This window comes from Sinocyclocheilus rhinocerous, unplaced genomic scaffold (genome assembly GCF_001515625.1).
Source record: "Sinocyclocheilus rhinocerous isolate Xijiao unplaced genomic scaffold, SAMN03320098_v1.1 scaffold509, whole genome shotgun sequence".
NCBI lineage: Eukaryota > Metazoa > Chordata > Actinopteri > Cypriniformes > Cyprinidae > Sinocyclocheilus > Sinocyclocheilus rhinocerous.
This window is the reverse complement of record NW_015652428.1, coordinates 1,083,013-1,098,843: the sequence shown is the minus strand read 5'-3', so window position 1 is coordinate 1,098,843 and position 15,831 is coordinate 1,083,013. Positions and strand designations below refer to the sequence as shown.

Sequence of the window (15,831 nt, the reverse complement as noted above, 5' to 3'; positions counted from 1 at the left end):
CAGGTGTCGAATGAGATAAGAACATTTTAGTCTATGACAGGAGATAGTGACACGGTGTACTTTCTCTAATGTGCATTATTATAGGATAATTTGACCCCAAAATGAAAATTCAGGCTTTTTTACTCACCCTCATGTTGTTCGTTCCTCACAGCAGGTGATGGTCTTCTTCTGCTCTTCTCCATACAGTGAAAGTTAATGGGGACAGATGCTGTATAGCTTCAAAAATGACAAAAAAGCATGATAAATGTACCGTAAAAGTAATTGACATGATTCATATTCATATATCAAGCCAAACATTAACTTTGTGAGAGGAATAGACTGCAGTTATAGCTGTTATCTCTTGAAAATACAGTGGCCATCTCCATTGACTTTCATTATGTGGAAATGTGCAGCATGAACATTCTCCTAAACGTCTGTTTTTGTTTTCCACAGATCAAAGAAAGTCATACTGGTTTGGATCAACATAAGGGTGAGTAAAAGATGACCAAATCCAAATTTTTGGGTAAACTGCCCATTTAAATGGTTCCACAGTGGTTCCTTGCATGACCTTAGGTTCACCTGAGACCCTCCTCAGTATTTTTGTCATATAGGGTTCTTGTGTTTAATTAGATGGTTCTTTGGAGAGCAAATGTTCTTGATTCTACATTACAGGCACTTCAGATCATTGTTTTGGTTTTGAGTTACTTAAAAGCACCAGAAATAAATATTTTTAAGCAGTAGAAAACCTTTTTTCCATGGCTTTTGTCTGTAAAACCCTTTTGGGGGTAATCTAACCCCCCCCCCCCCACAAAAAAAAGATCACATTAAATCATGGTTCTCCTGTGTTTTGTAAGTCAGAATCAAAAACTGTCTGCTCCTAAATGAGTCCAAATGTTTGGAGTTTCCTCAGCAGCAGGCCAGAGAGAGAAAAAGGTGTCCTTTATATTCTCACTGTTTCCATATGGCATATGGTCTTATAATAGGTGGAGCCGCTCGCTGCCTGAACGGAGATCACTTTACTGTATTGTTGCTAAGCAATACAGCACAATGTTTTCTTTGTTTTGACAGAGCACTGATAGTTTAAAGAACTTACCAAAAACGCGTTGACCAAATTTCCACCAAAAACCAAAGGTTTCTAGAAGTATTGAGGGACATGGTTAGCACAGTTTTTATTAATAAAATTCAGATAGGTATGTTTTGATTTAGTAAATGCATGAATGGAATGAATTACTGTAAAACTATGCATAGTGTTCTAGCGTGCGCCGTTGTGTTTATTGTTGTGGCAGCTGCTGTTGGTTACTAAGCCACTTTGACTCTACAGCATGAAGTTTGTTTTGTCTCCCTAGTAACATTTGGCACACAAAAACACTTACTGTTACGTCAAAACCCAGAAAACTGGTGGTTCCGACCTTGATTTTTGGACTCATTTAGATATAGAGGATTCTGTGACGCCATTACAACCCGGAGGCAAAGTTCCCAGCGAGGAATATTTACGATAATTATTACTTTTAACAACAAATGGATTTGTAGACGTAAGATTTAATAATTGACAAACAAGAAAGATCACCTTGAGCTTCATATCACATTTGGATGTGTCATTTTGAGTGGACTTTTGTGTGAGTGAGTCACTATAAGCAAATAAAAAGTACTCTGACAGAACTTTCCTGCAGTCTCTAAACTGAACTTTGACCATTTCAAGGAACTAAGAAAGTGAGAAAACTACAAAGGTATTTTTGGCCATGCAAAACTTAATATACTTCCTCTTTTTTTTGACAAATGTTGTGGTCAGGAATCATAAAGAGCTTTTAAAGCATTTAAACATTTTTTTGGTACAAACCTTTCGTAGTATCAGTTAACCAACTTCTAACTTTTTGATTTGTTCTGAACCTCAACCCTATGGAATGTCCTAAAAGGTAAAAAAAAAAAAAGGTAAATGCAACAGTATGTCTCACAAATGTGACTGTATTTCTCACAGTTGTGAAAATATCTTGTAACTGTGACTTCAAATCTCATAATATGACTTTATTTCTTATTTACTTTATCTCAAGTATGTTTTTATCTTTTACTCTCAGGCATAGATTGGCTTCCATAATTTTAAACCTCAGCAGATAGTTTTAAACTTGCACCTTAGCAACAACCACATACAATACCCTAGCAACTGCACCTTTGCGACTGGATAGCAACAGCCTAGCAACATACTACAACCATTCAGAACACATTAGTAACTGCATAGCAGCATCCTGGCAACCACCCAGAACACCTTTGCAACGGCTTAGCAACAAGTTAGAACCACCAAGAACACCCTAACAATGACATAGCATCACCCTGGCAACTGCAAAGCAGCATGCTAAAACCACACCGAATACCTTAGCAACTGCATAGCAGCACCCTGGCAACTGCTTTGCAACATGTTAGAATGTTAGAATAATTCAGAACACCCTAGCAATTACATTGCAACACCCTAGCAACTGCATAGCAACATGCCAAAACCACTCAGGACACCTTAACAACTGCATAGCAATGTTCTGGCAACCACCCAGAAGACCTTAGCAACTGCTTAGCAAAATGTTAGAATGTGAGAATCATTAAGAACACCCTAGGAACAACATAGCAACACCCTAACAACTGCACCTTAACAACCACATAGCAACATGCCATAAAACACTCAGGACACTTTAGCAACTGCATAGCAACATCATGGCAACCACCCAGAATAATGGAAGCAAGTTTTACATGGGCGACAAAGAAGTTGTTTTTATAAAGTGAAAAATCTAGTTACAATCTCTGAAAACAAGAACAGTGATCACTAGTGTGTGTCTAAAGTGCCTGACTAACATGAAATTTCTCACTCTTTTCAGATCTATCTACACCGCGGCTCCTGTTGGAACACATGACCCTCCTGTTGCAACAAAACATGAGAAAGGTACACCAGCCTTTTTTCTCTTAGCGACCATCTGTCTGCCTTAATTGCCCCAAGCTTCCTTTGCTCTCAACATGTCCCAGCTTGTAGCGCTTGAGGAGACACCTAAATGTTCACACACAAGAGGTCTGTTGTCGTTGCAGAACCCTCACAGATCAGCCACATGACCGTTTGCTATCAGCTTGTGGAGTCTATAAAGCTTTTGGAACTGTAATTAAATGCGACCCCACGGCCAACAGGAAACATACATCAACGTGACGTATTGCGTGTGTAGTACGTCTCTGGTCTTCTGGCCTGGTCCAACAAGGTGGACCCTCCCCCCAACCCCACCACTCCACAATGACACCCCTTTCTTTCACCATCCCAGGCTGCTCCTGTTTCAGGAAGCCCAGCCCTGTCACTGATCCCATGCTGGCATTTTTCCCAGGATACCCCTCCCCCGATCCCATTTTCCCTCCAACCACCTCCTCCTCCATTCCTCACTACCCTCCCCCACCCAAACCCTTTTCCCCTCCTGTCCTCTGCCAGTTTCCCAAGATAAACAAAGACTTCAGTTTGTCTGGACTCCGGCAGGGGTCAAATGGAATGAATAGCGGGGCCACGGCGAGGGCTCTTTCTCTCTCCCCTCCTTGAAAAGATCACTGCCGAATTGTCTTTGTGATTGTGCTCTTGTGGGGGGAAGGGCGTTGAGTCATTGTAGACCGGTTTGAAAGTTCTAACTGCTTTGTGGTTACAACTTTTAGTTCCCTGTTTGGTTTTATTGCACACTAGAGCCGGAGTTTCCCTGTTTATTTTTGCAGTCTCACTTAAACGACCTAATCTGAGATAATCCGTATTACGTGATGCTTTTGGCATCACTCACCAACCAATCTCAATAAAGAAAACACTATATGCACACATTTTGTATCTATTTTTTTCACTACACTCTTAAAAATAAAGATTCTTTGTTGGCATCTATGGTTCCATGAAGAACCATTACATTCATGGAACCTTCCATCGCACAAAAGGTTTTTTATAGTGGAAAAAGTTTATTTCGATTAGATGTTCTTCAGTTCTTTTAAGAGCTGTTCACTGGAAGGTTCTTTGTGGAACCCAAAATGGTTCTACTGCAAAATCTGTCTTTTGGAAACTTCATTTTTAAGAGTGTACAGAAAGTCAATCTAAATAAAGAAAATATGCTACTATATGCACAAATGCAAAATTATATGTTGCATAGCATACAACATTGAAGAACCATTACATTCATGGAACCTTCCATCGCACAAAAGGTTTTTTATAGTGGAAAAAGTTTATTTCGATTAGATGTTCTTCAGTTCTTTTAAGAACTGTTCACTGGAAGGTTCTTTGTGGAACCCAAAATGGTTCTACTGCAAAATCTGTCTTTTTGAAACTTCATTTTTAAGAGTGTACAGAAAGCACATCTGATCTTTTGGCGGATGGCAGATGGTTTGCTAGTGTTTTGAAGGCTTCTGATTAGGTTCGGTAATTCCTGCACGCGCAAAGCTGATTTGAATGGACAATGACTCCTTTAAGCCGTCGCGTGAATCTAGGAGAGTTCATATATATTGGTTTGTGAGATTATTCTCTCACTCGTCGCCCATCCCCCCTTTTGGAGGAATACTGTATGAATACCTTAAAAACTAGGTGGATGAGTAACTTGGAGCATTGTGGAGACTGATGAGATCATTGACAAATTGCTTTGTGGGTCACTCCGGTTGATGTGTCAATGCGGAGATATCCATCTTGCTGAATGAGTAGTCGAAAGATTTCCTGACTTTCTGTTTGCTTTGAACAAAAGAACTGCTTGAGTAGATCTTGTCTCTACTTGTATCCAGACTGGTGTTTTGTTCAGGCATCTTTTCGCCCTACTCTTTGGGAATGACCATGTTAAACAGGGACACGGCATGGCTCTTAGCACACAATAAATCACCTAAACACCTAAAACAGTCCTTGACATCTTATCTTTATTGCTTGATAGTTCCTTGTTGTCCAATGCTATCCTAAAAGCTTTGCAAAAGTTAAGGATTTGACGCCAGTTACTGAACTTTGGTTTTGATATAACTTTTCTAAATGATCATACTGTTTAGTTTTGCCTGGCCTGTGATAAAATGGACAAAAAAGTCCAGTAGATTTATATTTAAGTGGGAGTATGATATGAAGGGACTAAGATATCATAAAGTGACTTTAAATGCTCCGTTCTAGACAAGCTACAGAGTTATATGAGTAATAATCAAGTTGTCTAAGTAAACATGACACTATGTGCAATCGAATATTTGCCTATCAAATAGGTGCAGTCACATTTACTGTGAATTTTCTCGGGTAAAATCCAGTAATTTCAATAGGAATGCACACAATCAGGAATTTCTTCTGAGGGCAAAATATTTCCGCATGCAGATTTTGGTCACAGACAGTTTCACTGCATGGTTAGAAAGTGACATCTGTGTGAATAGTGCTTCATTCATCACTACACTTGAAAATGGACAATGGACATTTTTGCAAGCAAAATTTTGACCTTTAGTCCGACTTTGCAAAAACTAGACTGCTATGATTTCAGTTGAATATTGAGCACTTACAGGACATCTTAAAAAGACAAATTATTGTTTTAGTCCCAACTGAAATAGAACTTTTTAATGCAAGTAAACTTGGCCTAAGTAACCACACAAAGCACCCTAACAACTGCATATATATATATATATATATATATATATATGTATATATATAATTTTTTTCAGAAAATATAAAAAAAAATTGTTGCATTGTCATTTTGCATGAGTCTGAGCTGACATGCCATTACCTGACGTTTTACCAAAATTGTAATCTGACCAATGTTCCCGCTAAATTTCTCAGCTTTTGACTCAACATTCCAGACCCACCTACTGCACATCGGCAGGAATCGTTTTCACAACTTTGCTCTTTTCCTCCCGCCCCCCACCCCCTTTCCTTCCAGGACTGAGGAATGCAGGAGCGAGAGGCCAGTCAGGAGAGGACAGCTGCATGTGTTTAAGCATGGTTTGTGAAACAGCCAGTGATGTTGCATCATATGCGACAAACATTTTTAGATTTATATGTTGATCATTTTTAGATCTATATGCTTTGGATCAGATTTCCCTATGTCAATGATAATGAGAGCTATTACGTTATTAAAGGCCCTGCAGAAATTTAAGAAAAAGTCCACCACGGCTAAGAGTGACATGTCAGGCCACGCCCTCGCCATCTGCTTCAGCTCTGTTACTGTTCTGTGCTGGTGTGGTCAGCTGACTCGACCATGGCCGGGATTTGAATGACCCACATTTCGCCAACGAGCAGGGCGAGAGAGCAGCTTTACTCATGCCTTCTGGTCTTTCTCGAGGGAATGTATCTATCAATAGCTGCTCATGTCTGTGTGAAAGAATGCGGCCGCGCCGGGCATCAAGCTGCTTCTGCTGGAGTTAACGTCATAAATGTATTTATTTTTTATTTTTTTTATGTTACTCACACTTTGAACATACTGTTGAAAATCTTAAAGGTATTTTTCTACCTGATCTGACCCTTAAAAGCCACTTTCCCCTTTTACCACTTTACAATTTTACTAGTCCATTTCAGTGACTTTTTAAAGTTTTCTAGTTATTTGTGCCTGGAGAAGGATTTTAAAGTCATTATATATTTTATATGCTAAATTACAAGTTACATTTAAATTATTTTATATTATATATATTTTGTAACAATATACATTACCGTTCGAAAGTTTGGAGTACTTTTTTCTTTCTTTTTTGAAAGAAATGAATACTTTTGTTCAGCAAGGATGTTACATTAATTTTCGCTGAATTCTGTCCTATTTAGCTTTTTAAAAAACTTTTGTCAAAAACATTATAAATCTTTCTGATCCCAAACTTTTGAACGGTATTTTATATCAAATTAAATATTATAAAGATATTCTAAAGTTTTTGTTATTTATATATATATATATATATATATATATATATATTCCAGGAGGGTTTCCATGACTGTGGGAACCCACATTTATTGGTGTAACTTATAGTTCAGTCATATTTATGATTCCTTTGACTTGGATGCAACTTTTTATTTAAGATAAACTGACTTTTTTGTGTGTATTACAAGACAAGCATACTCCACTTACTTCAGTGACTGCATTCTTGCCTATAGTGAATTAAATAAATTTCTCTATAATTAGTCATATTAAATGAAACATTTTTGAGCATAAAGGCTTTTCTTCTTTGTAACTTATGAATCATATCGCCTCTTTTAATAATGTAAGACTGCTCAAGTGATGTTCTGCATGAAAAAAGGTTTAGACGTCAACAATTCTATTATGACTGCTATTTCTGTTGTAGGAAAAGGCATGTCATGTTGAATAGCCCGGGACCAAAGATAGACCCTGGGAGAAGAGACAGCAGTCTGCGCTGAAACTGAAGCCTGCATACCACACATGCTTCAGGGGCACGATAGCCCTCTTTACAACATGCAGTAAAAATTGCCTGGAAGTGATGCAGTGGAACAGCAGCTGAACATTCTTGTTTTTCTCAAACTCGTTGGATCATTTTGGTCCAAATAGTTTTGTTTGGGGAAGCTGCATTTTTAATATATTAAATACTAACCCTAAATGGTTTTTCATTGACTCTTATATTTAGAATCAAGTGTGTGAAACATGGTTCTCACACTTTTTGACCAATGAATTTCCAGGAGTTTCATAAATTTTCATTTTTGATTAGTGAATAGTTCTTTGTAATTAAAAAATATATAGAATTCAGAAATGTAAAATATGAATTCAGGTAAATTGGGACAATTTTTGCCATTGAGATGACTGGGGGAAAAAAAATCCTAAATCAACCCTATATATAATATATACATATAAAACAGAGACTGCGCACAAACTACAGTTTTTGACAATGAAATAGTGTTATTATATATTTATATAATAAATATTAACACTTTCTATTTAGACTCATAGTAATCTCCATGTAATTCTGCAATTATTTTAAAGTACTATCACCGTGGAAACCTTGAAAACAGCATTGGGCTGGAGTTTTAAATCATATTCTAGGAAAAAAAAAAGCTGACATTTGAAAAAAGGTGGATGAGGTGTCATTAGTCATCATGTGAATAGTCACGTTCTCAACGTTACCTCTGGTGAACAGAAAGCACAGAAACAATCAGTGTCATTTCATTTTTTTTAATACGTGAGCACCACGTAAAACTGTCATGATACCAAAATACATAGATTCAGAATGCGACATGGGAAACATTATATACACACACTCGAATATTACAAAATGTACAGGTCTTTATAAAACAAAGACGTTAAAACAGTGGCCTAAACCTAGTACAGTCAAGTTTCGTGTGATCGACCCTGAATCGGTTCAGTGACAATGCAATATTGACCTTCATGACACGTTTGCATATGTTGTAATACCACTCGCTCACATGGCTTCAGAATGGTCTGAGAGTTCAACACTTCAAGGACTGTAGTAGATCCCAAGGAGTAGCACCAGCATTCAGATAGTTCCTTCACTAGAAAGGCATGCCCGGACATCTTACAGGCCAAACAGACTCGTGCTTGCTGGGAAGTCCCACACTACGATGTCAGGCCTGACCACGTGTTACCAATGCGCCCAGAGCAACCCGGATGAGAAGTACAGTGCAGTACAACACAGTTAGAAAGCTACTATCGCCGTACTCCAAGGGTTTAGGTTCTTCAACATTTGGTCACAGCAGATTTGTCCACTATCCTCTGCCTCGGCCTCAGGTTTGGCGCTTTCTTTGCTGAGAAGTCCTGAGAAACTGGAACCAAATATCGTTATGAGGTTGGACACGTTACTCGTGTCCATCTCCTCGGCTTCCTCGTCCTCTTTAGCGTTTGAGGAAGCAACTTTGGTCCTTTTTTGAGGCGAATCGCCACTTTCCGACTCCTCGGCGCTTCTTTTCCTGTTTGAACAAACGTACGGTTTGGGTGGTTGATGTGATTCCCCGTTCGCTTCAGGCGTTGAGTCGCGTTCTGCTACTGCGCTGTCCGAGGGACTCTCCTTGGGCTCGGTAATGGATTCCGGCGGTGTTTCAGATGAAACCTTAGCCACAGAGTCCAACGAAGAGTTTTGGTTTTGCTCTTGTAAAGTGGAAGTACAATCCACCTGGTCTGATTTCACCTCATCGTCGTTTTCGCGATATTCGCGCTCCTTCTCGGGCTGCTCGTTCGGTTGAGGTTCCTCTGTGCTCTCCACTCGGTCGCATTCCGTTGCAGAGGGAGGGAATTTCTCCCGCTCTGAGTCCGTAATGTCCCATTCGTTCCCTTCGCGTTCGCTCTGAGCGTTCAGGCAAGCGCCGCTGTAGTAGTCGCTCAGATAGACCTGACGCGCGCTGCGAAGGACCAGCGAGACCAGGAGGTTTTTATGCAATTTAATGCCGCCTCGTTGAACGCGTGAGTTGTAGATTTTCCCTAAGGAAATACTCATAATCCGATGGGCTTCCACTTTGTATTCCATGTCTGGAATCGATACGGTAAAGTTCGCCGGGCGTTTCGCGTTTGATTTCCTCTCAGGATTCTCCTCAAACTGCTACTGATAATTGGCCGCCGGCACGGAAACACGATAATAAATAACGTCCAAGTAGTTTTTTCCTTCCGTAGATCAAATCGTCCCGTAGTTTGTTGACACAAGCCTCATTCCCATTCACAAAATACAATATTTGTGTTATTGGGTGAGTGTAGGAGTTTTTAATACCTCACACATTCTGTTCAGCACCCAACAATGGTCTAGGGAGTAATGAGACCGTTTTTATTTTTAACTCGCTTTTATACTTAAACGTCAGCGGCTACACTAGCCAATCACGTCTCGAGTTGCGTTCTGCTACCGTTGAGAATCACACCCCGCCAAATAGGCGATGACCAATGGGAGAGCGCTGTGACGATGAGTCATATTTAAATACTAACGTGGGAGAACTGTTTAAAGGGAAAGAATTGTTTTCAAGCTAAAACAGACAGATATTTTTACAATTCGTTGTGTGTATTCAGCTATTTTGATTTATAAAACGAATATTTAAAACACAATATCGTTTTTGTAAGCGAATAGAAACGAATAACAAGCCAAAATCGACATGTACGAGACACTAAATCATGTTTTTACAGATTATGTAGCATATTTAGGGTAGGCTCGTTGTTGCATATGTTTAGTTTCTAAAAATAGATTTTAAATCTACACGTTCCCGTATTATTGTTATTATTTTTTTACACAGTTTCCGCATAGCAGCTCATCTCGTGTTATGTTCAGAAAAACTGGTACTTCCCCTTTAATTTTTTCAACTGACTTCCTCGACTGATGTAATGGTTTGTCTGCTACAGTCGTGTCACATGACTCTATTGTGCAAATCCATTGCGGTGTCTGGGCAAATGTGAATGGAGCTGTTAGTGGGGGGAAGGGCAATGTTTTGTTTGAAAAAACAGTTAGCTGCTACTCATGAACGACAATGAATAGTGTGGGAGATTTTACCCTGAACTGACGATAATGCTTCTAAATGGCGCTGCTTTCATTATTTATATGTATTTTTTTAGATGAGTAATCCGTGTGCGGTTTGTGTGTTCGCCTGCATTAAGATGTGGGTCATAAACAACCCTGACAGGAAGAGCGGGTTGTGACGGAACGTTAAGACACTTTCAGAGATTGTTTATCTAAATATAAACGATCACAGTCATCATGCCTACCGCACAATATCTTTTGAGAAATACTTGATTTCTAGTGCCTCAAGCCGTATTTCAGATTAAGAGTGTATTATTGATAGACAAGAACATGGATTAAAAAAAAGCCTTAATACTGTCATTTAAATCAGCATCCAGCTGTGTTTAGGCTGCAGTTAGTAAAGGGATACAATACAAGGTCTATTTAAAATAATGTAGGCTATCCTTATCTATTCCCAGCTCTTCAATTACAGGTCTGCGTGTTGATGGGAAACTGGCAACTGATGCAATAAATAAAACCAGAGTTGATTAATAATTGATGCAGCTTTACTTACTAAGCTGAGCTGAAGTGTTTCCAGCTGGTTTGCTGGTTTTACATCATACACAACCGTCCGCTTACCAGTGGATAGCACTGCTGTAGTTTGTCAGCTAATGAGAAGGCAGTGCGCTGTGATGAATAATGTATGAAGCAGTTTTAGTAGGCAGACGAGGTGCAAAACTACGTTTATTAAGAGAACCCAGTGGCAGACTCATAATTGTGGCCTTTTATTATTATTATTATTATTATTTTAGATGATTTCAAATGTTGTTGTTGTTAATCTTTTAATTTTCTTTTCTTTTTGTGGGAATAGATTGGAGGTGTTTAATTCATGCAATTTATTAAAATCTAGAGTTCAAGTAAATAAAAAAGTACACTGTTGGCACCATAGTACAATAAGATGGTTAGACCTGGTTACTTAAATATATACTATTGTATCATGTGAGAGAAAAAGAATAATAGAGCATTTCTGGACATGTACCATGATACTATAATGGTATTTTGAAAGTAATATGAATTTTTGAATATGAAATACCATGGTACATAATTTTCTGTATTTCAAAGCATTTATGGCATCACTATCAGAATCACAATATCACAACATCACAATACCATGGTATTACCACAGTACTTTTTAGTGTATAAGACAAGACAGGTAAAAGTTATATAATAATAATAGTAGTAGTAATAATAATAATAATTATTGTTGTTGTTATTATTAAATTATAAAGAATTATAATGATTTCAATTATTACAAATAATTATTAACAACAATAATAATATAATAAAAGTGCATACTATATCAGTATCAAATAATAATAAAGTAATATTGCCTGAAATGCTATAGAGGTGTTGAAATGCCTGTAACTGCATAATTTATCCAGCAGTATCTAGTGTAGAAGATAAACCATAATAATAATAATATAATATACCATAATAGTAATATAATATACTGTAGCAATATTCAATTATAACAGAATAAAGTAATATTGACGGTGTTGAAATGTTTAACTACATTACTACATTTATATAGCAGTATCTGAATTAAACAGGCTAATAAATAACTCTTTAACTCTGTGTTTTGTCGTTGTTTTTTTCTTCTTCTTATAATTACAATCTTGCTTTTATGCACCTGTAACATCTGTGGCAATATTGCTTTGTTCTTTTACTGCAACAAACCAAAACAACCCACGCAGAGCACGCCGGTGTTTGTTTACCGGGAAGCGTGTGCGTGTGTGCCTAGACGCTCAAGAACCCGGATGTGATTCCGCCAGGCAATGGCGGCCGAGCGGATCCGGGCTCCGTCCCATATGTAAACAGCACATTAAGCGCTCTCCTTTGTTTAAGAAAAGCAAAACCAGCCGCGATCAGGAGCATGAGATTATCGCACAAGAATCGATTCATCTGAGCACCAAAATGTCAATGGAAGATCCGTTTTTCGTCGTGAAAGGGTGAGTTTACGGCTTAGATCGGTGACTGTGGTCGAATATCGATTTAGGAGAAAGCGAATTATTAGCTCAAAAGTTTTTTCTTATAATTAAACTTTTCTGTTTACCAATGTTAGCACTGTGTGTGAACGCTTTGGGAGGTCGTATGTCACTACGCAATACCGTTTAAAACAGCTGTTTCAGTGAGATCGTTGTCGTGTTGCCATGGCAACCGTTATTTTCGATTTTCCCACCATTGTATCATGCCTTTAAATCGATATCTATTCCTCGACATGGTATTGTTGTGTGGTACCAGATATCTGCTCTTAACTATATTACATTTACAAATAGGTACCATTTTACTACCGCTTTTGTTTAGACAAGTACCATGGTATTCTGGGATGTACCTTGGAGTTCCATGAAAATACCATGGTGTAAGTGTCAAAGTACCATGGTATTTCCATGTGATGCCTCCACTGTACCAAGATATGTCCAAAACATGGAATTATCACGTTTTTTGGACCTGTACAGTGGTATACTTACCTTGGAATGGCATGTGAATACCATGATGTAAATCAAAGTACCATGGTATTTTCTTATGATACCATCACTTTGCCATGGTACATGTCCAAAATCAGGATATTATAATAGTGCCAAAAGTACTGTAGTATTTTTGTTTATATCAAAAACATTTGCATTGTCATTATTCAAATGCTGTTGGGTTCCTCACTTTATAAAGAGGTTTAATTGATTGCTTTTCGTTAGAGAGGTGCAGAAGGCTGTGAACACAGCTCAGGGGCTTCATCAGAGATGGATGGAGCTGCTACAGGACCCGGGTGGAGCCAGCAAGGAGGAGGTGGACTGGACCACTAATGAGCTGAGGAACAGTTTGAGGTCCATTGAATGGGACTTGGAGGACTTGGATGAGACTATCAATATCCTTTTGTTTCTGGTGGCCTATGTTTGGACTAAATGGTTCAGGTGTTTATAGGTTGTAGCCTTAACCTCGTCTTTAAGTATTGTGGAGGCTAATCCAAAGAAGTTCAATCTCGATGCGATGGAGCTGGCCAAGAGGAAAGCCTTCATCACTAGCACAAGGCAAACAGTCAGGGTGAGCATATTTGAGAGACTTAAACATATCTGAACCAATGGCTTATGAATATCTCTAATGGATTTTCATTTTACAGGAGATGAAAGACCACATGACTAGTCCAATGGCCATGACGGTGTCCGAGAGGAAAAATCGACAGGTTTGTACTTAAACTATGAAAGTAGGAGCCAATTTATGATTTGACAGTATGCGTATCATCTCATGACAATTTATGATCCCATATTAGACTTTAATGGGTGATGGCGGGTCTCGTGGCCCAATCTGGCAACCCAGTGCAGATAAGTACACTAGACTGGACCGGGAGCTGCAGACGGCAAACTCACAGTTCATTGAGGAACAGCAGACCCAGCAACAGGTACGTCAATACAGCAGTTCATATCGCAGTTAACAGCTAATTATGACATGATTAGCATATTCTACCATGTTTATGAGCATTTATCAGGACAGTGTGTTTTATTTGTATGTGTACATTGCAGCTCATAGCAGAACAGCAGGATGAGCAGCTGGAGATGGTGTCGGGAACTATTGGCGTCTTGAAGAACATGTCCCAAAGGATCGGCCAAGAGCTGGATGAGCAAGCTGTGTAAGTCACTTTTAAACTGGTGAAGTATAATAATTAAAAATGATGAATTTCATTTTTGAATAAAAAAATTACATATAATTTGAAGAAAGAAATCTATATATAGTATTTGTATTTTATATATATATATATATATATGTGTGTGTGTGTGTGTGTATAGATTATACATCATTATAATTATGTATATTGAATATACATAATTTTGAATATGTAAATAATATATATATATATATACACACACAAACTTTTTTAATTATCATTTTTGAATAGTAATTGCTATCTATCTATCTATCTATCTATCTACCTACCTACCTACCTACCTACCTATCTATCTATCTATCTATATACTTATATACTTTTTCAAAGTATTTTAATATATTATTAATATATTTATTATTCATATTCAATTCATTCAATTTCAAACCAGAACACAACACAAACTTGTGCATGAAAAACTGCATATATATTAATTTATATATAATTTTTTAATTTTACATAGTTAAATTATTTTTTAAATAATTTATTTTTAGTAATATATTTTTAGTAATACATTTTATTATTTATTTTTTTATTTTATTATTATTATTTTTTCATTCATTACAAACCAGAACACAAAATAGTACATGAAAAAGTGGCCTGCTTTTGGCCTGAATCCTGACAGTTTTATTCTGAATCGATTCTGACTGTGTGTCTGGCCTGTTTTCAGAATGCTGGATGATTTTTCACATGAGATGGACAGCACTCATTCCAGACTGGATAATGTCATGAAGAAACTGGCTAAAGTTTCTCACATGACCAGCGGTGAGTAATACTGCAGAGGAAGAGCAGACCTGCTTCATTTACTGGCTAAAAATAATGCTTAAAATGCTGTTAAACTCAGTCTGAAAATACTTTCAACAGTTATTAAACTGAAACCTCTTATTTTAATATTTGACATGATATCTGACACTTTAGCAGTATTTATCTAGTATAGTAGTATTTACGTTTTATGTAAAGCCAAAACTTTGTCAGAATTCATAAAGTTGGCACTCTGTTTAGAAAGAAATCCATCATGCGTTTCCTGTTAGTAGGACCCCTTGTCTTCCTGATTGGCTGCGGTGCCCCTTATAAGGCAAAGCATGAACAGGAAGTCAAACTTCCGGTCTTTTTCAAAGGAAACGTTTGGTTGAGAGGCCAAGAATGAAATCTGAGCTTCTCCCGAAAGTTATGGGAATGTTTTAAAAACGTTCTCTGGCTGTATGGATTAGCTGTTGAAAACACTGTTTAACCTAGTTATCAGTGTTTTAACCTGTTATATTCTTGCCTGACCCCGCAGATCGTCGACAGTGGTGCGCTATCGGCATTCTTCTGGCCATCCTGTTTGTTGTGATCATTCTCTTGATTGTTCTGTGAACAGCCCTCCTCCGTCCTCCGCCGCTACAGCTCTCCCGCCTGCGAACGCTCACTCCTACGAAGGTGCTTGGGAGAGAAACAAAACACTTTCTCCATCTTTAGTCCATTATACGGTAGAACGCTGCTGCTTTGTAACTTTTTGCTTTCTTAGAAACAACCCAGACAGAAAACAAATGGGTAACACAGCGTGTAAAAGCAAGGGCTGGTTTTTCGTAAACGCATTTTTGGTTTGGCGATAACGCGGTCTGATCATTTCGTACGAGTTATGTCGTAATCCAGGGTAAATCGTTTCTTTCAAATGGACAATGACTTTAAATACTTCAAAGGATCAAGTGCTACTAGAAAAAATTGCCTACGTTATTTCCTGTGCGCTGCTTTAATAGTCAGTTTAGACCACTGTAAATAATCAACACCACCTACTAAACACTGGAGTTGAACTA

The 15,831-nt window shown here is 38.0% G+C and overlaps 2 protein-coding genes and 1 long non-coding RNA gene across 4 annotated transcripts; 2 read left to right on the top strand and 1 right to left on the bottom strand.

Moving 5' to 3' along the window:
- The first annotated feature begins 434 nt into the window (after nt 1–434).
- LOC107715065 (uncharacterized) lies at nt 435–5,930 on the top strand. Its single transcript, XR_001637059.1, has 3 exons — nt 435–469; nt 2,838–2,902; nt 5,847–5,930. It is a non-coding gene; the product is annotated as an uncharacterized LOC107715065 (long non-coding RNA).
- A 2,117-nt stretch (nt 5,931–8,047) lies between these two features.
- On the bottom strand, nt 8,048–9,670 carry LOC107715115 (immediate early response gene 5 protein-like). Its single transcript, XM_016521183.1, has one exon. The coding sequence runs from the start codon at nt 9,373–9,375 to the stop codon at nt 8,551–8,553; it is 825 nt and encodes a 274-aa protein (XP_016376669.1). The 5' UTR covers nt 9,376–9,670; the 3' UTR covers nt 8,048–8,550.
- Nucleotides 9,671–12,144: 2,474 nt separating this feature from the next.
- Nucleotides 12,145–15,466, top strand: LOC107715114 (syntaxin-6-like). Of its 2 annotated transcripts, none has more exons than XM_016521182.1 (8): nt 12,145–12,332; nt 13,074–13,240; nt 13,322–13,419; nt 13,496–13,558; nt 13,646–13,774; nt 13,896–14,002; nt 14,706–14,800; nt 15,315–15,466. In XM_016521182.1, exons 1-8 carry the CDS (start codon nt 12,298–12,300, stop codon nt 15,389–15,391), a joined length of 771 nt encoding a protein of 256 aa, XP_016376668.1. In that variant the 5' UTR covers nt 12,145–12,297; the 3' UTR covers nt 15,392–15,466. The 2 variants fall into 2 exon arrangements, with proteins under 2 accessions (XP_016376668.1, XP_016376667.1); XM_016521181.1 differs by having other exon boundaries at nt 13,074–13,243; nt 13,325–13,419.
- The last annotated feature ends 365 nt before the right edge of the window (nt 15,467–15,831 follow it).

Excerpts from the sequence above, each read along its gene's own strand:
- LOC107715115 (XM_016521183.1), bottom strand. The coding sequence starts at position 9,375 with ATGGAATACAAAGTGGAAGCCCATCGGATTATGAGTATTTCCTTAGGG.
- LOC107715114 (XM_016521182.1), top strand. The coding sequence starts at position 12,298 with ATGTCAATGGAAGATCCGTTTTTCGTCGTGAAAGG. Across the intron at positions 12,333-13,073 it reads CCGTTTTTCGTCGTGAAAGG|AGAGGTGCAGAAGGCTGTGA; the intron begins GTGAGTTTACGG and ends GCTTTTCGTTAG. Across the intron at positions 13,775-13,895 it reads AACAGCAGACCCAGCAACAG|CTCATAGCAGAACAGCAGGA; the intron begins GTACGTCAATAC and ends TGTACATTGCAG.